Source organism: Echinops telfairi, unplaced genomic scaffold (genome assembly GCF_000313985.2).
Source record: "Echinops telfairi isolate 266 unplaced genomic scaffold, ASM31398v2 ScPeMD7_443;HRSCAF=831, whole genome shotgun sequence".
Lineage (NCBI taxonomy): Eukaryota > Metazoa > Chordata > Mammalia > Afrosoricida > Tenrecidae > Echinops > Echinops telfairi.
Window position 1 is genome coordinate 7,037,293 of NW_022104341.1, and position 21,918 is coordinate 7,059,210.

At 53.8% G+C, this 21,918-nt stretch overlaps 1 protein-coding gene across 1 annotated transcript in view; it reads left to right on the forward strand.

Moving 5' to 3' along the window:
- Positions 1–17,994, forward strand: part of SORT1 (sortilin 1) — a 60,183-nt gene extending 42,189 nt beyond the window's left edge. The window contains exons 10-22 of the mRNA XM_045292014.1: positions 1,643–1,787; positions 4,177–4,332; positions 8,204–8,310; positions 9,825–9,927; positions 10,491–10,659; positions 11,110–11,300; positions 13,089–13,278; positions 14,572–14,688; positions 15,147–15,255; positions 15,937–16,035; positions 16,635–16,741; positions 16,934–17,057; positions 17,269–17,994. Coding sequence (XP_045147949.1) covers positions 1,643–1,787; positions 4,177–4,332; positions 8,204–8,310; positions 9,825–9,927; positions 10,491–10,659; positions 11,110–11,300; positions 13,089–13,278; positions 14,572–14,688; positions 15,147–15,255; positions 15,937–16,035; positions 16,635–16,741; positions 16,934–17,057; positions 17,269–17,283 — 1,632 coding nt within the window. The 3' untranslated portion in view covers positions 17,284–17,994. The remainder of the gene's footprint in view (positions 1–1,642; positions 1,788–4,176; positions 4,333–8,203; positions 8,311–9,824; positions 9,928–10,490; positions 10,660–11,109; positions 11,301–13,088; positions 13,279–14,571; positions 14,689–15,146; positions 15,256–15,936; positions 16,036–16,634; positions 16,742–16,933; positions 17,058–17,268) is intronic.
- Positions 17,995–21,918: the final 3,924 nt, after the last annotated feature.

Genomic DNA, 21,918 nt, shown 5'->3' on the forward strand with positions numbered 1-21,918 from the left:
AGCACTTGGGAACAGGAATTTCCCAAAACCCTCAGTGCTGTCTCTGGGAGCAATGTGTGGGTGGAGAAGGGGCGTGAGGTGAGCAAGCCTACCGCACACTGGATGTGTCAAGGTCAAGGTTATCCAGAGAAGGAGGCTCCGGCAGCGAGGCCCAGGGAACAAGGGGCCAGCCCCCGAGAGGGAGAGCTGCAGAGAAGGAGGTCACACAAGGCAAACTGAGGCTGGAGGAGGAGGAGGAGGAGGAAGTGTGACAGACGGTGGAGTTAGATGAGTCCCCAGAATGGTCCCTTGGACTTGGCAAAGTGGAGGCTCTTGGCCAAGCAGTTATATTAGAAAAGTGAGGGTTAAAAGCCCAATTGGAGTGTGATCAGAGATCATTGCAAACGGGGAAGTAGGTGCAGTAAGTGCAGGTCCCTCTCGTGTGTTTTGGGAGAACAACTTTATGAGCTAATACTGTTACCTCCGTTTTGTACACAAGGAACCCGACCCTGCCTTGGGTCACCTGGGGGTGAATCCTGGAGGGTGTCACACTGCCTGATGATGAGCCAGCCTTCTGAACCACTCTTCTTGCCACTGCCCACAGAATCAAAGCCCACTCTACTTCGGAGCCTTTTGCACATCAGTGTTGTGTCCCTGGGTGCAGTCAGTTTAGACGCACGACGGCCCTAGGCCTTTAACCGCTTAACTGCCACATAGGTTGTCATCCTGATGGGAACGGGTCCCACAGAGTCACTGGGTGTGTTTGGACGGCTTACAATTTAGTTTGAAGCCAAGCGCTTACGTACCTGTTGTCTCACCCCCACCATAAGCTAAAGGTGCTTGTCTCTGAACTTTACATAGGAAGCCCTGAGATGCCTTCTCGTACTCTGCTGGCTCTGGGGGGTTCGCAGTCAGCACCCCCTCGTTAGTTCCTTGTGATTTCTGAACTCTCGGTGGGCTGGGAGGCTGCCGCAGAGATGGGGCATGTCACATCTTGGCTTCCCCCTGGTGATCTTCAACCATAAGTTCCAGCTCCAGTTTCCAGGCTCATAATTACTTAATTTTTTGAGTTGTGAAAAGAGGACCTCACAGGGCGGAGAAGGCATTCTGGAGGCCTTCCATGTGGAAGGACCTGTGTTTGATTCCCAGCCACGGCACCCCAGCTGCCGCCGCCGCCGCCAGTAGAGGAAACGGGTTGGCAGTTTCCAAAAATGGGCCAACGAGAAAACCTTACGGAGCGCAGCTCTGTGTGACACACGTGGGCTCTCCTTCAGTCAGAATCGGTCCCTCCCAAGAACCCAGTCTTCGTTTGAAGACTTACCTGAGCACGTTTATCAGAATGGCTGTAAAGCGAAGCTAGTGGCGGTCCCGTCACACCCTTAGCTCTCTGTCAAGGACTTGGGTTGTCCGAGCTCGGCAAGAGAGAATCTGCAGGGCCTTCCCAATGAAGGAGTCAAAGGTGGCCTTACTGAGAGTAGAATGGATGGTCCCTTGACTGGGACTTTGCTGGAGGTCAGTAGTTGTTTTGATCATTGGCACTAGAACCTTTTATTTATAACAATTGTTCCCAGTGGAGAAATAAATAATGATGCTTATAGATAGTGATGCTCCTGCAGTGGAATCTTGTTGGAAAAATAACAGAGAAGTGCTACATTTGTTCCAGGATGCAACGAGAAGGATCCACGTGTCAACAGATCGAGGGGACACGTGGAGCATGGCGCAGCTGCCCTCTGTGGGGCAGGAGCAGTTCTATTCCATTCTGGCTGCTAATGATGACATGGTATTCATGCACGTCGATGCACCCGGGGGTAAGAGGTTTGCCGCTAAAACGGGGCCCCACCTTGAATGCTCACAGGTCTGAACTCTGAGCCCCGTGTGGAGTAGCTTTCCTTCTTACAGGTCTGCTTTCCCTCGCGCCCTTGGGGATTTTTTCAGTGTCCTGCTGAATGTCCAGTTTAAGACTAGGTGATATGTAATCTCTGTTTAAAAGGCCACTTTTAAAATGTTTTTAACTGTTTTATTGACATAATTTACGTGTCGTGCACATAGAGCACGATTCTACAGCTTAAACGTTGTTAGAAAGAATTGTGCGATCCTCACCACACTTTGTTCTCGCCTGTACTCCTTGTTACTAGTTCCCCATCCCCCACCAGCCTCCCCTGCCATCGCCTCAAGAAACGGCATCCTTTCTGTATAGATTTACCTATCCTGGATTTCATATAAAGAAAAAGATACAAAAACAAGAAGAGAGAAACAAAATAACAACAACAAAAACCATAAACCCAACAACAGTAACAAAATAAAATGTTGAAAACTCTCAGTCAAACAGATAACAGAAATAATAAAAACTCACACAAATTTAAAGTGGGTCAAAGGGGAGTACAAATGATAGGTTGTTAAACTTTAACCTAACTGCATCTGCCTTGGAAAGTGCCCTTTCCCATGCATGTCTGACAGCAAGCCTGCTCGCATCTCTGGTCCGTGGTCAGTCAGAATTTACCAGAGGCTTATTCCAAGTGGAGATCCTGCAATTGGATTTCAGTGTCGAGCATACCCCTCTGTAAACTGAGTGCTCAGAATTCATTTCTAATACAGTTCCCTCCTCCAGTCCTGGATCTTATCATCTGCAGTCCTTGGATCACACAGGCTGGTGTGCTTCTTCCTTGTGGACTTAGCTGTCACCGCACTCAGATGACTGCTTGTTTTAAGACAAGCTTTTAAAACCCCGGACACTGTTTCTCCATCACAGTTTGCTGTCGGTCACTTGTATTGACAAACTAATGTAGTTTGTGGGTATACTCAAGTCCTGGAGAACAGTTTCTCAGACAACGGCCCGTGAACTAGTACTGACTCTCAAGACTATAAGAAAAATAAGAGATATTGAGTGCAAATGTTTAGATTAGAAACTCTTTATAAGAGCTCTCGAACAAAAAATGTTGTATTTGTCGAATCTTTTTTTCCCCCCAGGGTTCTGAATAAGCTTTATTACAGAAGCCCAGGGGTCACATGTACCCTGAAAAATAGAAAGGCACAAGGAAAAGCTTTATAGCTTGTGTTATATCATTATTTTCTCAGAAGATATATTTGCAAATAATTCATGGATTTTTTTCATTGAACTAATATTGTATAAAGCATATCACTAAGGGTGCCTTTGAACTTCTCTCTTTTGCCTGCTGATTTTTTTTTTTAACATTTTATTAGGGGCTCATCCAACTGTTATCGCAATCCATACACACATCAATTGTGTAAAGCGCATTTGTACATCATTCTCAAAACATTTTCTCTCCACTTAAACCCCCGACATAAGGTCCTCATTTTCCCCTCCCTCCCTGATCCCCCCTCCCTCATGAGCCCTTGATAGTTTATAAATTGGTATTTTGTCATATCTTGCCCTGTCCGACGTCTCCCTTCACCCACTTTTCGGTTGTCTCTGTCCCCCAGGGAGGAGGTCACACACAGTTCCATGTAATCGGTTCCCTCTTTCCTACCCATTCTCCCTTTACCCTCCCTGTTTTGCCACTCACACCACTGGTCCTATAGGGCTCATCCGCCCTGGATTCCCTGGATTTTCCATTCCTATCTGTACCAGTGTACACCCTCTGGTCTAGCCAGACTTGCAAAGTCGAATTCGAGTCATGGGAGTGGGAGCGGGGAGGAAACATTTAGGAACTAGAGGAAAGTTGTATTTCTCATCGTTGTTACATCGCACCCTGACTGGCTCATCTCCTCCCCGAGACCCCTCTGCAAGGGGATCTCCAGTGGCCTAGTATATGTCGAATCTTTTTGTAAGTTGGAAGTTAACCTATTTACATTTTTTCTAGTAATTAATTTTTATCCTATTTACAAAACTGGTTTGTTACCAGTTGGAAGTGTAAAAAATACTGTCCTTCACCACAGATAAGTGTGAGAAGAGCTGATTTATAATGCAGAATTTTATAGATGCGTAAGATATGAATCTATGTAGTGTCTGTTGCCAAAAATGGACCCGGGCAGAGTGCTCCAGTGGCACCTGATCAATGTAGTCCCCAGACTGAAGCTTGGTAATAGTATGAAAGATGTGCTGCCCTGGATGAACCATCAGTCCTGCAGCTACGTCCTGAGGAGGGACGGTGTGCTAATGTGTGTATGGTTGGACTGTTGTTTTTCCTCTCTACCCCCTCCCGAGACTTAGTGTTTCTGTCCGCACGCCTGTTTCAGATACGGGATTTGGCACCATCTTTACCTCGGATGACCGCGGCATTGTGTACTCCAAGTCCTTGGACCGACACCTCTACACAACCACAGGTGGAGAGACGGACTTCACGAATGTGACCTCCCTCAGAGGGGTCTACATAACCAGTGTGCTTTCCGAAGGTGAGTCTGGCCTGCGCCCTCCTGCCCTTGCCCCTTGGCTGCACTCGCTGGAGTCGCTGCTTTTGCGGAGATGGAGGGTCCTGCCCGCCGCCCCGCCCCCCAGTGGTGTCCCCTGACTAGCCAACCAGCCCGCAGCGTGCAAGTTCTGGCTCTTTGTTTAAATGAGCTGTGGTGGTTACAACTCGGAGAACGTGAATCACAGACAACGGTGGAAAGGCTCTTCTTTCCCCGGGGCGTCAGTGGTGTTTCTGCGCTGGAAGACTTGGCTGTGCAGGAGTAAGCCAAGCCTGGGTTTGAGCACTGCCTGACTTCTTCCCATGCAGCGGGAGGGCAGGAATAGCTAGCCAAGGTTCTTCCTGAGTTCCTGTTGGTAGTTCTTCAAGACTCACCTTTACCTAGGCCCAATTATACAAATAACACACATTACCCTAAAGTGCCCAAACGCTTACCGTTTGTTTCATTTTAGGTATGGATTTAATTTTTGGTCAGAGAAGGAGGCTGTCTGTAAAGACCTTGCAGGGGTCTACAAGATCCTAAGCAATAAGGCCCGCACTTCCTCCCTGCCCATGTCTCCATCTTCTCCCCTTCGCTTACTCTCCCGTTCACACCAGCCTCCTGCCCTGCTCTAAACATGCCACTCTCCAGGGGTGGAGATCTGCTCTGGTTTCCCCAGAGACGTGGGAAAGGTAGCTGAGGCTCCGTTTCTCCGTGAGACCCATCCTGATGGCCTGCTGTAAAATTCCAGTCTGCCATCTCACACACACTCACAGACTCCTAATTTCCCTTCTGTTGTGCAAGTTTTGTCCCTTAGTATTTAGTCTCTAACCTTCCTTATGATTTACCTTGGCTAGTGTTTGTCTCACCTTACTGGATTATGTATTTGACAAAGATTTGTGTCTGTTTTCACTGATACATTTCTAAGGCTCGGCCGAGTTTCTTACATAGCAGGCATTCAATAAGTATTTATCAAATAAGTGAATTTTCCTGTTTTCTTCATTTCTTTTTCCTTGGAAAATCCAAGGCAGTGGTCTTAAAATGTAACTTGCAACAGTTTGTGTCATTAGAGATCGAGAATGGGGAAGAGACGTGAGATGGGGAGAGCTAGGAGATAAAGGATAGGAGTTCATGAAAGTGGTTAGGAAATATTAATACAGATTTATGTTCACAACATCGAACTGTTGAGAGTCCCTAAAGTAGAAGTCATAGCTGGTCTGAATAAAGAAGCGGGTGCCTTCCCCTTAGAGATTTGACCCAGAAGGTAGGTAGGCAAGGAAAATGGCCCTCAGCCTCGGGGTGTTGGTAAGGAGATACAGAGTATCTCTTTTCAGGAGTATCGTTCTGGATGAATTCTCAATCACCTGGGTCCTGCCCTGTCCGAGTTGGGAGCCACCTGAGGTGTCATATTTAGAGTTGAAAGTCTCCTGGGCGCCGTTTTCCTCTCCCGGCTGCTTTACCCTGGATGCCGCGCCTGGGAGGACTGTGATTGCATGTGTCCTTACAGCTCCGTGACAACGCGGGGCCTGACGAAGACACGCTGCCACTAACAGACACAAGGGAAGAAGACCTGGTGGTGATCACTAGAGCATTCAACAGCCCCCAAACTCGTGTGTGTGTCTGTGTAGCAAAAAATATTGCTGCAAAATCAGAAACCATTTTAAAACAGAAATATCAAAATGGGACGCTACTGATTCCCAACACCCCTCTTGAATTCCCAAAAAGAGTCACCATAACCCTCTGAGCTGACCTCTCTGCCTGGGATTTCAGTGACCCAGCAGATCCCCTTGGAAATACTGTTTTGATTGGACCTTGATCTCTGGACCGTACTGGGACATTGGCTTTAGTCTTGCTTAAAAGATCAGCTTGTTGAAGTTCCTAATCCTCACATGACACTTTTGGCACCCACCATCAAACTGGAAGCTTGGCGAGGCCAATTTGCCCCTGTAACCTTGGCAACAAACCGAATGTGATCTCGGCTGCAGTAGCTGTTGCAGCCATGGTGAGCCTGCCGTCTCTGAGCACGGCTTCTTCGATTGGGGCAAGATCAACAGCCTGTCCTCTCGGTTTATTTTTGAGGTCTTCTTGACCGTCTGCAAAAGGACTGGTTTATGTGGGGCAGCATTCCCGTGAACTTAGTGGAAAACTTTAATAACTTGATAGTCCACTTAAAACTTGATATTAGCGCTGATCTCAGTGCTGTATTGTCTTGTTACCCTGATGAGACCTAAGTCCTGTGTTGCTGAGAGGCCTTTCAACAGCCATGCACTCGCTGCAAAGTCACGTTTACACACGTTGTGTTTGCAGTAAGCAGGTGTGCATATGTAAATGGGAACCCTAGAAGCAGTACTTTCTCGTTACCCTTGTACGTAAGTGTATTCAGGCATATATACAAGGGTACCCAAAACCAGATGTGATGAGAAGGGGACAGTGCATTTGGAGTTCATTCCACCAGGTCAGACTGTTAATCAAGCTCTCTATTCAGAGGTTCTGAAAAGATTGCATAACATTGTGCGACCAAAAAGGCCTGATATGTGGCAGACGGGGGACTGGTTTTGCCACCATGACAGTGTGCCTGCTCATGCAGCCATCTTGGTGCCCCAGTTTTTGGCAACAAAACCCCAACAAAACAGCATGCCTCTCTTGCCCCACGCACCTTACTCAACGACCTCGCTCCCTGCAACTTCTGTTTGTTTCCGTGAGTGCAGAGGGACATGAAGGGACAGCGATTTGATGATGTGGAAATACACGAGGGAGGAGCTGTCCTTCATCCAAGCAGATGAGTTTGAAAAATGTTTCCAAGAATGGAATCGCGCATTTGACAAATGTTCTAAGACTAACGGAGAGTGATAAGATTGCTTTGTGTAAAAAAAAAATTAAACACATAGCTTTGAAGAAAAAAATCCGGTTTGGGGGGATCCCCCCTCGTCTGTATATGCATCTAAGTGGCTGTTTGTGCATGTATTCATATCTGTCCTAAAGCACACAGGATTCGCAGCCGCAGGTGTTTTGTAGTATAATCAAACACCACATGGGATGGGTGTCCTGGGTTAAAGGATGAGGCTCTAGTCTCACGGGGATCGCAGGTCACTGGCATAATACAGTTCCTAGAGTCACGCTCTGTGTACGTCCCCTTCGGGGAGTGGAGTCGGGGTCTTAGTGGAGTGCAAGCCGCCATCTGAGGCAGGAGGAAGGAGGGAGCTAGACTATGGGACAGGTGTCTGCCTACGCCTGTGCCTCAGCTGTCTGGAGACCGCAGCAGCTGCATGGGGCCGGCTCTCACGACTGCCTGCTCTCCTCAGAGCTGCCATCGTTAGATTCTGATCAACTGTGGGGAACCCCTCTTCTCCCTAACACACAGGCACAGAGAGGCTTGCTGGAGTGTTACTGGGCCAGTGGAACCCGGAGGACTCCCTTAGACTATTGCCTTGAGATTTTCTTTAAACTTTAAACCCAAACCAGCCCCTGAGGTCATCTAACTAACAAATTAACTCTCAGAGACTCCCCAGTGAGTACTGTGCCCTTCTAAAAACTCAGCTGCAAAGATTGCAGGGCATCGCAGGGGAGCTAGATGGATGGAAATGGGACAGCCAGAGCGGAAATAAAGTGTGTTCACACGTTGCGAAGAAGGTAACCAGTGCCTGGTAATTTGTGTAGCCATTGTCCAATGGGAGCCAACACTGCTGTGTACACCTTCACCCAAAAGACAGTAGCTTTGTTGTACTGCTCATTTCTACACCATCCTGAGCTGGTTTGTTGGGGTTCTAAGCTTGTGAGGCCCTAGAGTCAGCGCGCTGGTATGCAGCCTCGGGAGAATGATACCCTGGTTTATCGGCTGCCTGCAGTGCATCTGCTCAGTCTCGTTGTTCCCATCCAGATAATTCCATCCAGACCATGATCACGTTTGACCAAGGTGGCAGGTGGAAGCACCTGAGGAAGCCGGAGCACAGCGAATGTGACGCCACCGCAAAGAACAAGAAAGAGGTTGGTTTCCCTGCGACGGTCGGGCTTCGTGCTCGGAGCCAGCAGCGTCCTGGTCTGCTCGCCCGGCCTGGAGAGAGGCGTCCGTGCTGGATGGGGCGCTGTCGCTCACATGGGGAGCAGAGAGGTGACGTAGGATTTGGAGAATCAGAACTGTGGGGAAAGGTTTATTGGTTTTTGAAAGAAACACAAATCTTGAGGGGTAGCCCTCTGTGTTCTTGGCTGAAGGCAGGATGGAGGGACGGGCCGATTAGTTCGGGGTCAGCTTGGCAGCTGTGAGACCTCAGAGCGCCTGCCCACTAGAAGCCATATCCCAGCCACCCACAAGCACCACCTCTGTCGGCAAGGCCTTGCTGGGCAGAAGCTGGTAGAAGAGGAGTTGACCTTCCTTGCCCTTTGCCCTGGAGCCCGCAGAGCTTCCAGGGATAGCCCTGTGGGTTTCCGAGACTGTAACTGTCTGGGGAGTAGAAAGCCCAGTCTTGTCCCATAGAGCTGCTGGTGGTTTCAAACTGCCGACCATGGAGACCACAGCCCCACTTGTAGCCACTATACCCCGGGCTCCGTTCCGGGGCTCCCAGGTGTGGTTTAGTACATGTGAAAGCAGTGTGCAAGCAGACACAGACGCTTCTGAGGAGGGATTCCAGGAATGACAGACAGGTCTTGACAGGTGAGAAAAAGATAAACAAAATAAACTTTACAGAATTTCAGCGGAGCATTGGGGATTTCATCAGGAATTGTCCGTTTTCTTTTTTTAAAGTGGTAGTTCCCAAGCTCGCCTCAGATTCCTGTTACTTACGTCAGCACTCTGCTCTCTGTTTTGCGTGAGAGAAAGTGTGTCTCCCCTTCGCCAGACTCAGAGGTGCTGCGAGGCCCCTCTCTGCCTCCTCTCGCTCTTTCTTGCTCCGTCCTCAGCGGGCCGGCCCTGGGCATGCTGGTGGGGAAAGCCCGTGGCTCTGGCTGGGGATGAAGGGTCTCACCCGTCAGTCTCTCTTCTGCCATTTTTGGGTTTTGGGCTTTTTTGGCCATCCTTGCCCACTTTATCAGACACCCCCTTGCTGCACGCCCACCACTGCGGCTGCCCCAGCCCCTCCCACCCCCGAGTGTGCACCAGCGGAGCCATTGTCAGGTGGACCCCATCACCCCGCCTTATTTCTGTAATCGTCTGCTTGCACTTCTCTGGAAGCACTTCAGGTCCTAGCGCTCTTTCTGCATCGTGCACAGGAAAGACCGCCCGGGTCGAGTTCCAGGTCCCTGCAGTGTCTTCTGTCGTGGCTGCAGCAGGGCAAGTGTTCACCATGTGTAGCTGGGTGGAATCACACTGGGTAGAGGCCTTGGGGTCGTGCAGGAAGGAAATGAAGGCGGATTACACAGGAGAAAGTTACTGTATCATCAGATTCATAACGACCAGATTAGTGCAGCCGTGCCCTCTGGCATCAGGCGTGTCCCCGAGGGCTGGGTTGCCTGGAAGCTTGTCGAGAGGCTCTGAGTCGAATGAAGCAGCACCTTTGTCCCCACAGTGCAGCCTCCATATCCACGCGTCCTACAGCATCTCCCAGAAGCTGAACGTCCCCATGGCTCCCCTCTCGGAGCCGAACGCCGTAGGCATCGTCATCGCTCACGGTAAGACCCCGGGCACTCCTCGCCACCACGGACAGCAGTAGCCAGGCACACTGCTGACAGGCCTGGTGCCTTGGGTTCCTCTTAGACCCCCCCCCAGGGGAGAAAGCAGCTCGGCCTCCTCCTCTCGGGGCCTTCGTGGTTCATTGCTGTTGAGTCAGCTCTGGTGCACTGGCCCACGGGCCACAACCCAAAGTGCCACCCCACGTGTGCGGCTCCAGGGCAGGCCTGTGGTGTGGCCTCCACATTGGGAGAGCAGGCGCGTCTCCCGATCACATCAGACAGCAGTAACGTTCTCTTGTGAGCCAGAGGGCTTTCACTGGCGAGTTTTCTGAAGCAGGCTGCCAGGCCTTGCTTCCTACTCTGCCTTGCTGCAGAAATACCCCGAAACCTGACCATGGTGAGCGGCCCTGCGTGTATTGGAAACCCTGGAGAGGGAGCTTCCAGCATCGCAAACTGACCGGGGTGACCCTTCCAGAAGAGGCCACAAGGGAAATAGAATGAGCCCCCTCCAAACCTTCCCTGGGCAGCCAGCCTGCACTGACCAGGACATGGCTGTGTTGCAGGGAGCGTGGGAGATGCCATCTCGGTCATGGTCCCAGATGTGTACATCTCCGATGACGGGGGCTACTCCTGGGCAAAGATGCTGGAAGGACCCCACTACTACACCATCCTGGACTCCGGGGGCATCATCGCGGCCATCGAGCACAGCAGCCATCCTATCAATGTGATTAAGTATGCATGAGCTCGTCTCCACCCACTCTGCCGAGGGGAGGGGGGAAGGGAGGGGGGTCCGGGTCCTGGAGCTCCAGCTCAGGTGTCCGCCTTCTGTAGGGCAGGAGGGCGGGTTCCTGAGGAGCCAAGCTCACTGGGCCTGAAGCAGCTACCTTGTAAAGCGCTAACTTCCCTTTACCACTGTAAACATTCATTCTCAGCAGAGCCCCTACCCACTCTGTCCTCCAGAAAGGTTTTTTCAAAGCTGCTTCCGTCCACACAAACTCAGAACGACTCCTGCTTTCCTTCCTTGTTAACTGCGAGCATTAGACTTTAACAGAAGTGTCCGGCAGGGAGCCACACCCTCTGTAGCAGGGACTGTCTCGGGTTGGGGTCACACCGTGGGGTGGCTTCCTGATGACCCACTAAGCCTCGGCCCTGGGTCTTGACCTTCCTCCCTGGTGGTTTCAGGTTCTCCACAGACGAGGGCCAGTGCTGGCAAACCCACACGTTCACCACGAAGCCCATTTACTTCACTGGGCTGGCCTCGGAGCCGGGGGCCCGCTCCATGAACATCAGCATCTGGGGCTTCACAGAGTCTTTCCTCACCCGCCAGTGGGTCTCCTACACCATCGACTTCAAAGACATCCTCAAGAGGAACTGTGAGTGTCTCGTGGGGCCTTTGCTGCCCGACATTTGCACTGTCTGTTGGCTAGAACAAGCTGAACCGCGGGAAAGCAGGCGTGCATTCAGGCAGAGGGTGGAGCTGTGGATGGCCGCGAGAAGCATCTCTGTGGGCTAGCACTGGCCGGCAGAAGCGCAGTGAAGGTCACGTTCAACTTCTCTGCTAGCTACATGGAAAAAGCAACCAGGTGCAATACATTTTAGTGGCATAATCCACTCAGTAAAACAGTCCAAAGTAGGAGCTCAACATGCAAGCGGTATTTTAAAAATCACTGATGATGTACTTTACATTCTTTTTTCCAACTCAGTCTTCCAAAATCCAGCGCACATTTTACACTTTGATTTTACAGAAAGCCTGAATGTTGCGACTAGCCACATGTGGGTCAAGGCCACCATGTGCGACTGTGTACCTGGGCACTGGCAGAGAGACCCGTATCGTGTGTGCAGCTCTTCCCCCTCTGCTTTTAAGAATAATGACCTGCTTGTATTTATGTAAAGTAATTTCAGGACACCTCCGGGTTTTGAGGACATTTCCACAGCAGGTCTTTTGGCTTGACTGCCCATCGCGGGCCAGGCTCTGGAGGCCCTCACTGGCCGTCCAAGCTCTGCAGCTTCAACTGGACAGCCCCGGAACTGTGCCCGCGGGAACTGCAAAAATGTCCTGGAAGGACACCAGAGATGCTGAAAAGTGGGGAGGCTGAAGAAGGGGGAAAAGGAAGCAGTGGCCACTGTGGCCTGTTCCCATGTGTTGGCAGAACAGGGTAGAAGGCGATGTGTGCTTCGAAACACTGTGGTTTCATTCTGGTCCTGGCTGCCAGACTGCCGGGTGCCTCCTTTTCCTCCACCTGCTAAGTCACCGGCTCCTGGGGAGGCAAAGCTCTTGGGTAGAACCTCGCCCGTCCAATAGCGTGCTTACGTAGGACCTAATTGCCCAAGGGCCTTGGTGGCCCAAATGCACTAAAGAATCTGTAAGGGGCTGGCTTCAAAAGACAATTCTGCACTTATCCCTAAAGTCTTAACTCGTTGCCAATAAAACAGCATCCGTACCTGCTGTAAAGGAGGCTCTATAAGCTGTTGACTGAAAGGTCACTGGTTAGAACCACCAGGAGAACGGAGGCGACGTGCTTCTGCCGAGACTGACCGCCTTGGAAACCCCGTGGGGCAGTTCTCGCTGCCCTGCAGGGTCACCCTGAGTCAAGGGCAACTCCCCAGCAGTGAGCTGGTTTCGAATGCTGGTCTTTGCGTGCCCAGCGGGTAAAACAAGGACATGGGCTGTAGGCCCGAGCCTGGGTGTCATTTCTCCAGGAGTAGATGGTCAGCCTCTGGGCACAGTGTCATCAGCCAGCCTGCTAACTAGGCTAGAAGTCTAGCGAGAGAGTGCTTGCCTTCCCTTGTTGGAAGCAGCCCATAGTGAGATGGAGCCCACGCCCTGGGCCCATGTGTGTCTTATCCTGGTCAGGTCACAGCGCGAGACAGCAGCCTCGGGTGGGAGGAACGCTGAAAGCCCTCTGTCCAGCTTCCCACCAGGAAACGAACAAAGCTTCCCCGGTGCTCACGTGGCTGGTGAGATGGAAGGAATCCTCCCTTGGCAGGAAGAAGCAAATGCCAGCCGCTAGCAGACTGCTGGCGAATGCAGCTCTGTGTTTGCAACTCCAAGAGGAAGCAGCAGGCGGAGCTGAGAGCCCCGCTCGGCCTCCCCCGGCTCTGCTGCAGGTGGGTGGATCTGTGCGGGGTTGTGTCCTGAGCAGCTGTCTGTCGTCCTGTAGGCGAAGAGAAGGACTACACCGTATGGCTGGCTCACTCCACAGACCCCGGGGATTATGAGGACGGCTGCATCTTAGGTTATAAAGAGCAGTACCTCCGGCTACGCAAGTCGTCCGTCTGTCAGAACGGCCGAGACTACGTGGTGACCAAGCAGCCATCCATCTGCCTCTGTGCCCTGGAGGACTTCCTCTGGTACCAGCCTTCCTCAGCCCGGGCTGGGGTCTCCCGGGCCGAGAAGCGGGTGGTGGGAGCTGCTGCAGCTTTCCCTCTCACAGGCAAGGAAGCGGGGGCACAGAGAGGGAACCCACGCTCTGCAGAGCTGGGCAGAGTAGAGTGCTGGACAGGTCATCAGTGATGGGGCAGAGTCGGCAACAAATCCCAGAGTTCCCGACCGAGCATGGCGGGAAGTAGAGGAAGCACATGTGGAGAAAGAGCAGCAGACAGCAACGACGACGATGGCGGAAGCTGTGGGAAATGGCCAGACGACAGCAACAAGACTAGACTGCGCAGGAGCCGGGGGTCAGCAGGCTGGGGGCCCTGCAGCGCCAGACAGGGCGCGTGCTTGTGTCGTAAGGAAGCAGGTCAGAGCAGCTGTGGCCCTCATGCCGTCTGCCAGGTGGACTCCTGGAGTCAGGACTGTCCAGGCTTAGGGTCAGGTCACTTGGCCAGCATAGCGGTCTGTGTGGGTAGGGACCCAGCCTTTGTGCCAGGTGCCACAAAGCAGGTCGTCAAGGTGAGTGGGGCCAGAGGGGGCCCCCTGGCGTGCGGATGATGAAGCGAGGCGAGGTGGTCAAGATGCTAACACCAAGGAAAGGAGAAGGGGGTGAAGTTGGATGGATTGAGCAGGAGCAAGGTGGACATCATCATCGCTCAGGGAAGGAGCTGGCACCAGTGAAATGGGAGGGAGGGGCCGATGGTCCCTCCCACACACTGATGCAGCCAGGATGGGATGGAGATGCTGGTTGGGGGCTCAGCCTAGCAGAGGACACAGGACATGGCTCCTTTGGGGAAGACGCCGTGGAGATGAGATGGGGTGGAGGTCTGAAGGGCCCTGCGGTAGGAAGGATAAAAGGCAAGGACCATCTACGGAGCTGAGGGCAACGGAGATGGGAGAGAAGGATAGCAGAGACCCCAAGGGTCTGAGTTATTTGCAGCTAAAGCATTGAACTGCTAAGTCTCTGCTTCTCTGTGACTCTCTCTCTGTCTCAGGTGTCTGGGTCCCCACCCTCTGCATCCCCTCCCTGGACCTGAGCAGCTTGGTTTGCAGGGTTCCCAGCCTTGGGGCTTCTTTCCAGGGAGCCCTGAGCTCTCTCTCCCCGCACCCCAGCCGACACTTTGCTGTGTTCCTTTACATTCCCAGTAGTTTATCTCTCTGCCTGTTTCCTAAGCGGGTCTTCCTGAGCCATCTTGTAGCCGCCCAGCATCCCTGCCCCCACTGTCTTTTGGCGCCTGAAACAAACCGTCCTTATTTGCTGTCTCTCGCAGTGACTTCGGCTACTTCCGACCCGAGAATGACTCCAAGTGTGTGGAGCAGCCAGAGCTGCAGGGCCACGACCTGGAGTTCTGTCTGGACGGGAGAGAGGAGCAGCTGACGACCAGTGGGTACGCAGCGTCCGGGCTTGGCTCGCACGGACCTGCCACACGGAGCTGCGAGCACGCAGAGGCAGTCCGTGCCCCAGAGCCTGGGTTTCAGCGTGTACTCCTTGTCACAGAACACCTTTCCCACCGCCCCTGCTGTGTGCGCCCCAGAGCCTGGGTTTCAGCGTGTACTCCTTGTCACAGAGCACCTTTCCCACCGCCCCTGCTGTGTGTGCCCCCAGGGCCGTGGCTCTCTGCCACAATCTGACAGAAAGGACCGGCTTGTCCCTCCGTGTCCGTCGTGATGAGGCCAGACCCGGCTAGTGGGCTGAGCCTGACGCTGATGGACATGACACCCCCACCCCCGGGCCTGGAAGGAAGGCGGGCTAAGGGCCAGTTTTTCAGATCTTGTTTCCAGACCGTGGGGACCAGCCTGGGGGCGCATCCCTGCAGTCTGTTAACACGCTTTCGTGGCCTTTCAGGTACCGGAGAATTCCAGGAGACAAATGCCAAGGTGGGGTGAATCCGGTTCGAGAAATAAAAGACTTGAAAAAGAAATGCAGGAGCAACTTTCTGAGTCCAGAAAAGCAGGTGCGTGCAAGTAGACCCGGCTTAGCTGCCTGTGGGGCTTCCTGTCCTGCCGGGAAAGAGCACAGATAAGGCATCAAGACTTTTTCAGGGACAAAGTGAGCACACCCCCTCTGCCGGCTGCCCTGTGGAGAGGAAGTTACTAGGATCAACTCCGGTGTCTCGGATGCACGGGACTGAGGCCGGAAGTCGCTAGGGGGAAAGGCCCCAGGGGTCCGATCCAGAACTGGCCAGTGGCACGCATGGCCTAGGCCAGCAGTGGCCTGTAGGTGAGCTGGCCTTGCTACTGAGTCCCGTGCAGTATGTGTTCAAAGTGGAACTCTGCACTCGGGTAACAGTGGGCTGGTTTTCATGGAGCAGCAAGCTGTGCGGATGGCAGCTCACCTGAACTGTCTGGCTGGGCCTTAGGGGATGGTAAAGAGGGACCCTCAGGTACAGGAGCGCCGGGCTGCCAGTGTGATGGGAGGCAGCAGACTCCAGATTCCTAACCTCGTAAAACTCCAGGTTGAGGGAGGCCATCTCCGGTCCTCTGCCCTCTCTTTTCTAGGGGGTGGGATTAGGAAAGAGGATGGGAGGAGAGCGTGTGGGTGTGTATGTAAGGGGGCATGCTCCTCCTCCTCTGCACCCCTGCCCTGGACACCCGGGGGCTGCTTCCTTAGGGCGTTTGCGTGTGTAATTGCACAGGACTCCCGCCCACAGGGACAAAGCCTGTCCCAGAACCCAGCTCCGCCTTCTCTTGGATCCATTGAAAACACACACTCCCTATCTCCCACCCCGAAACAGGTAGGTCCCAGACTGTGTTATATAGCGTTTATTTATAAGCGACACAAAACACACACACACACACACACACACACACACACACACACACACACACACACCACACCACCCCCAGAAATCAAGTTGCAAGCACTCCCACAACAAATTGTCCTTGCTGGTGTGCACCAGTGGTGGTGTAGCCTCTTGTCACATCATGAGCCCGAGCAGATGCCACCCACCACTCTGTCACAGCCCATTTGCACCCCACCCTTTAACTCAAAGACCGTCCGCAGCAGCAGTAGCAGCAGCATGGAGCTGTGTGTGACAGTGACGTTTGAAGCCACCGTGTGTGTGTGTGTGTGTGTGTGTGTGTGTGTGTGTGTGAGAGAGAGAGAGAGAGAGAGAGAGAGTCTGATGGCTTCAGGGCGGTCGGAGCTCTGGTCTCCCTCTGCCGGCTGTGAGAGTCTGCTGGAAGCCTCGGGGTAGTAGGTCCTCTTGGGGGGCCGGAGGCGTGTCATCAGTCAGGGCTGAGAAACGGGGGCGAGGGGATGAGCCGTCTCTTCAATTCAGCCCTACAGTCGGTGCGCCTGATAAATGCTGTGTGTGTGTTTTGCTTCGTCAAGAACTCCACCTCCAGTTCCGTGCCGGTCATCCTGGCCGTCGTGGGGCTGATGCTGGTCGCTGCCGCGGCAGGCGTGCTCCTTGTGAAGAAGTACGTCTGTGGGGGAAGGTAAGCAGCACGGACGCTGGTGGGGAGGACTGGCCACGCGGCCGACAGTTCTGCCCTTGGCAAAAGCTAGCCAGTTGAAGGGAGGCTCCTGGAAAATCAGACCCAGGGTTTGCCCGGTGCACCGGCGGCGGCGGGGGCTCTGGGAGTGCTGGCGGGGGTGGGGGGGTAGGGGTGACTAGCTGCCCTCCCCAGGTTCCTGGTGCATCGCTACTCAGTGCTGCAGCAGCACGCAGAGGCCAATGGGGTGGACAACGTGGATGCTTTGGACACGGAACCCCACACCCATAAAAGCGGTTACCATGACGACTCAGACGAGGTGAGCCGGTTTCTCGGGGGTGGGGGTGGGGGTGTCCAAAAGTACAGACAGGAGTGATTCATTCAAGGTCAGGCGGGGGTGAGCGAGAAGCTGCAGCTTCCTGGCTGCCAGCAAGACGCGGGGAGTTTTGCCCCTAGACGGGGTGGTTTTGCCTTCAGAGGGGGGCCCTCCGCCCCGTTGTTGCCCCTACCAAGCCCGTCTCTCTCTTTAGGACCTCCTGGAATAGCTCTTCACAGAGCTGGGACCACGCGCAGAAGGGACCCCCGTTCCGCTCCCCGTGGCTCCGGTGTGGGGAATAAACTTCCTGTGGCGAGGGCCCCAGCTCTGTCTGCTGCTTCCATCCAAGCCAGACGCACCTACGCTGGAGACGCGGGGCAGGGCAGCCCTGAGACGAAGGGGAAGTCTTTGAATTGTTAACTTCTACGTTCTGTCCTCCTTTATCTCCCCACAAGATGTGGTCTGTGTTTGCTGGGACTTTGCCTTTTTTTCTTTTAAGGGAAATGAAATGGAATTTAAAGGGAATGTTCCCGCCGCACTCTGGTGTTCTCTGTGGTGGCTGCCCCACAGCTTGCTCGGTGCTGCCCTTGGGCCCTGCTGGCCACTCTCAGAGAGCCGCTGTGGACACGGCAATGGCCTGCAGGGACCCGCCTGGCCTGGGCCGCTTTCCCGTCTGAGACGGCCGCTCCGCGAGCAAAGCACACCAGCTCCTCACACCGCCCGGCCCCGGCGACCAGAGACACACGGCAGTTTTTCTCTTCCCTCCGGAATTAGGCAATACCCTTGTTAATTGCCCTTTGGCAACTAACCGGACCTTGTGCTTCCAAGATACTAAATCAGGAAAACTTTAAAGGCAATATGTTTAACTTGGGGCAGGGCAAGGGGGCGGCAGAGAATGGACTAGATTTAGCACCTATTAAAGGAGAAATGCTTTAATTTATTCCGAGCTCCCTGGAGCCTTGCCCTTTGTGTGTATATGCCAGTGAACTTGCTCAAGGACAGGCTTCAGGCTTGCCCTGGGTGGCTGCCCTGGCTGCCTGCTCTCCTCTGGGACGGGCCGCACTCTTGCCAGGCAGCCCTGGCCCTGAGCAGCAGTCTGCCTGCTTGGCAGCCCCCTGCGGGATCTTGAAAGTGGCTGCCATCAGCTGCCTTCAAGTTGCCTTCCCACCTGGACCCACGACGCAGGGTGTTGCCCATGTGCAGCAAGCAAGTGAAGCCACTTTGATAGCCAGGCTCGCCTCCTCACGCCACCTCCGGCTTGGCCAAGTAATGTGTTGGCATGAAGCTTTGGGCTGGACCAATGGAGAACTCACTCCCAGCCTGGCCGATGCTCTGGGTTAAGGTCACTGTGTAAATCGAAGCAAGTTTCCCATTGGGCGTTTGCCCACACTCGCTCAGTTCGAGGACGCAGCGGGAGTGCACGTGCCGTCCTGGAAGGCTGCAGCAATGGCTTTGTGTGCGGCTTGGCTATGGCAGCACAGATGCTGGGCACAGTTCCTCCCAGGAATTGTGACTGGAACATTTCTCCCTGTAGCCAGCATTTTGCTGGTAGTTCCCATGGTGGCAAGAATGTGCCAAATCAGCCCTCATCAGAAGGCCTGAGCAGGAGGGCGACAGCAGCCAGCCACGGGGGAGGGAGTGGATGGAGAGTTTTCAGCTAGAAACTAAAATTATGACCTTTTTTGGTGAAGAGAATTCATATCTGTTAAGGCCAGCGGGTACTAGACTGTCAGGAAAGATAAATTAGCCTTGAGTGGTTTTAAATTTTCAAATAATTCCAAAGATAAAACCCAACTCCTGGACAGTAGAAGCACCAGTCCCACCCCGCACCCCCCAAAGTGCTTGCACTGCCCAGAAAAGCCTCTTCTGTTACTCTGTGCACCTGTATTCCTGCTGATACTCACTGCCCCGGTGATAGCGTGATTATGTGTTGGGCTGCTAACCTCAAGGTCAGCAGTTCAAAACCACCAGCCACTGGGAGGGTGAGAGGTGAGGCTTTCTACTCCTGTAAACCGCTGCGGTCCTGGAAACCCACAAGGGTGGTGCTTCCTTGACCTCCGGGTCGCCGTGAGTCAGTAGAAATAAGTTTGGTTTGGTTTTCCCACGGCAGTGAGCCCGGTGGCCCAGTGCTCAGAGTGCTTGGCTGCAAACTGAAAGGTGGGCTGGGCCATTGAACTCGACAGCCCTTCCTCAGGGGGAGGGAGGGTGCTGCAGTCTGCTCTGTGGAGACCCCCAGCCCTGGAGACCCTGCTCTAGAGGGCCACCAAATGGGATGTCAACTGACGGTGACACGCTGTGGGGAGAGGTTCTTCTCTGGCCACATAGGACAGGGCCCTCCATCCCGAGGGAGCCCTGCAGGCCTTCTTCCCGGAGCATTTGACTTGCACGATGCCATCTGGTCCCCAGGGCAGGGAGGCGGGCCTGTGTGCGTTGTGAGCAGGTGCCAGTCGGTCTCAGACACTGAAACCTGCTCCTCCTCTTAGAGCTGACGTTGTCGTTTGGTTCGGGGACTGGTTGGGGCATTTTCTTCCAGAAGTTGGGAAACACAAAATACCCACTTTTCGTGCCTGCAAACAGACACCAGCCAGCAGTGGTTTTGACTCGGGCTCTTAGAAACCACCCTGCCAGCGGCGACTTTGGGCTGTGGGTGGTTCGGGAGCACCCTGGCTGCCGGGCACTTGTGGTTTGCGTGCTGTGAGCAAGACCAGCACACTTCCCGGGTGGCTAGCTGTCAGTTTCTGCGCCAGCCCGCTGGCCCTCCGCTGGGGGTAAATCAGCTGAAATCAGGGTAGCTTCCGAGCAAGGAGAGCGTCCTAACCTGGCCTTTTGGAGCATTTGCCTTGAGGGTGGAGCCTGGCCTGTCACTGTGGGGGCGGAAGGGGCATCGTCTGGAGGTTTTGGCAATGGCACTTGGCGCTGTGGAGACAGAGCTGACTCTTCGATCTAGATGAGACGCCCCTGTCTGTCCGTCCTTCCTGTCTGTGAATGTGCGCCCTGGGCCCCAGGAGCTCTTAGAGTCTGTCCAGATTGGGTCCCTGGCCAGAGGCAAGGGCTGGGACATCCAGGTTGTTCGTTGGCAGGTGACGCTGTTGAGAAGTTGAGAACCGCCCCGACGGTTGTGGGAGCTCTGACATGGAGGTTTTCTGTCTGTCTCTAAACCAGCTGCCCGGGGCCATTTCTCCGACTCTAAGGCCACCTGTGAGCCAGTGCTGGCCCCAGGGCCGGTTCCGGGGCCTGCCTCGCAGTGACAGGGCGCAGGGCTGGCTCGGGACAGTCCGTCCTCCCCTGCTCCGCCCTAGGTGTCCGGACTGGCCTGGCTTCAGGCATTTGTTTTCCAGACAAACCGTCCAGGTGAAGAGAGACACACACCCCTCTTTTGCAGGAGGGCGCAGGCCCTATCAGCAGTGGCCAGAGCCCTGAAGTTTGAAACTGCTCAGACTGGAGGGGACTCGGCCTCTCAACTCTCTGGCCCCACCTTCCGAAGCAGCCTCTGAACAAAACCGAAGTTTAAGGTCTGTCGTGTGACACCAGAGTCAACAAGTGCCAGACTCTCAGTTCCCTCTGCCCTGTTTGTCTAGCTGGGGGCCGGGCTGGGGATGCCCGGAGGCCCACCCTCCTGGAGGAGAATGGAAATAGCAGGATGCACGTTGATTTCTCAGTTGCCTTTGGAACTGCGGCATTTGATTTGAACTTCTCTCTAACAGTTCGCTGTCTGCACCCCCCACACACACCAGTACATTTCTTAAGCCTCCTCACTGATATAAAGTCATATGAACTAACGTGTTCCTTTGTGTATGCATGTGTGCGCATACGTACATGTGTGAACTGTCGTGTGCAAGTCGGTGCACCTGCCATCCTCCGCGTGCTCACGGCCTGCGGCCCCGTGAACAGAATGCCCCTTGACGAGTCTGCCCACCTCCTGTTTGGGCATCTGCTCTCCCCCTCTTACACAGAAATGCTCAGGGTCCCCATATGCCTGTTGTGAAGCCCCCACCCCCAACCCTTCGTCTCTCAGTCCCTTTCTGAGCATGTGGCCCCTCCCTGTTCAGTAACGCCACGCCACCACCCCTCTGCCCCCCAAGCTGTGAGACAGCCGCCTGCCTTCCAAAGTGTAAAGCAGTATTAAGACCATTGCTGCATGTACTCAAAACACCCAAGTTTTCTGTTCCCTTGGGACAGAAAATTGCATGTGAGGTGGGATCAAGTTTCCGGGACCCATGTCAGTTCCACCACAAAGTCAGACCCCCGTCAACACAACTCCATGAAACAACAAAAATCCAAACATTTTCTTTTGCATTGTGTAAATAGAGCTGGATGTGTTTAACTTTGTACGGGCAGTTTTCTGTATATTTGCAACACTTGGGTTAGAAATAAAGCAGACTGGACTTTGGTACCTGACCTACTGAGATGCGTAAGCTCCGAGTCTGTACATGCGATTGTGTTTTCTGCCTCCAAAGACCAAACCACACGAGCAGAGAAGACCAGTCAGAGAGCCAGCACCCTGCCCTTCCCATGCCCAGTGGGTGACCTGCGGGGCCGCAGCTCACTCTTCCCGCGCTCCAGGCTCACATAGCGCTCCTTCCCGTGTGAGGCCGGCGTTATCCCTGATGCCCAGAGAGTCCAGCAGTCGCACAGCCCACTCCCAGGTTGTAGCCGCTGCACGTGTCTTCTGGGCCCCGCAACATGCCAGGGCTCTCCAAGCGTCATACAAGTGTGAGGGGCCTTCCAAAAGTTGGTGGAAAATGGGATGAAAAGATGGGGATTTTTCAAAAGCTTCTTGGAGCTTCCTCCACCCCACCCCCACCCCATGTTCCCCTCAGCAGGTGTGAGGAATGAAGATATACTGAGCCATCTGTCCTCGTCC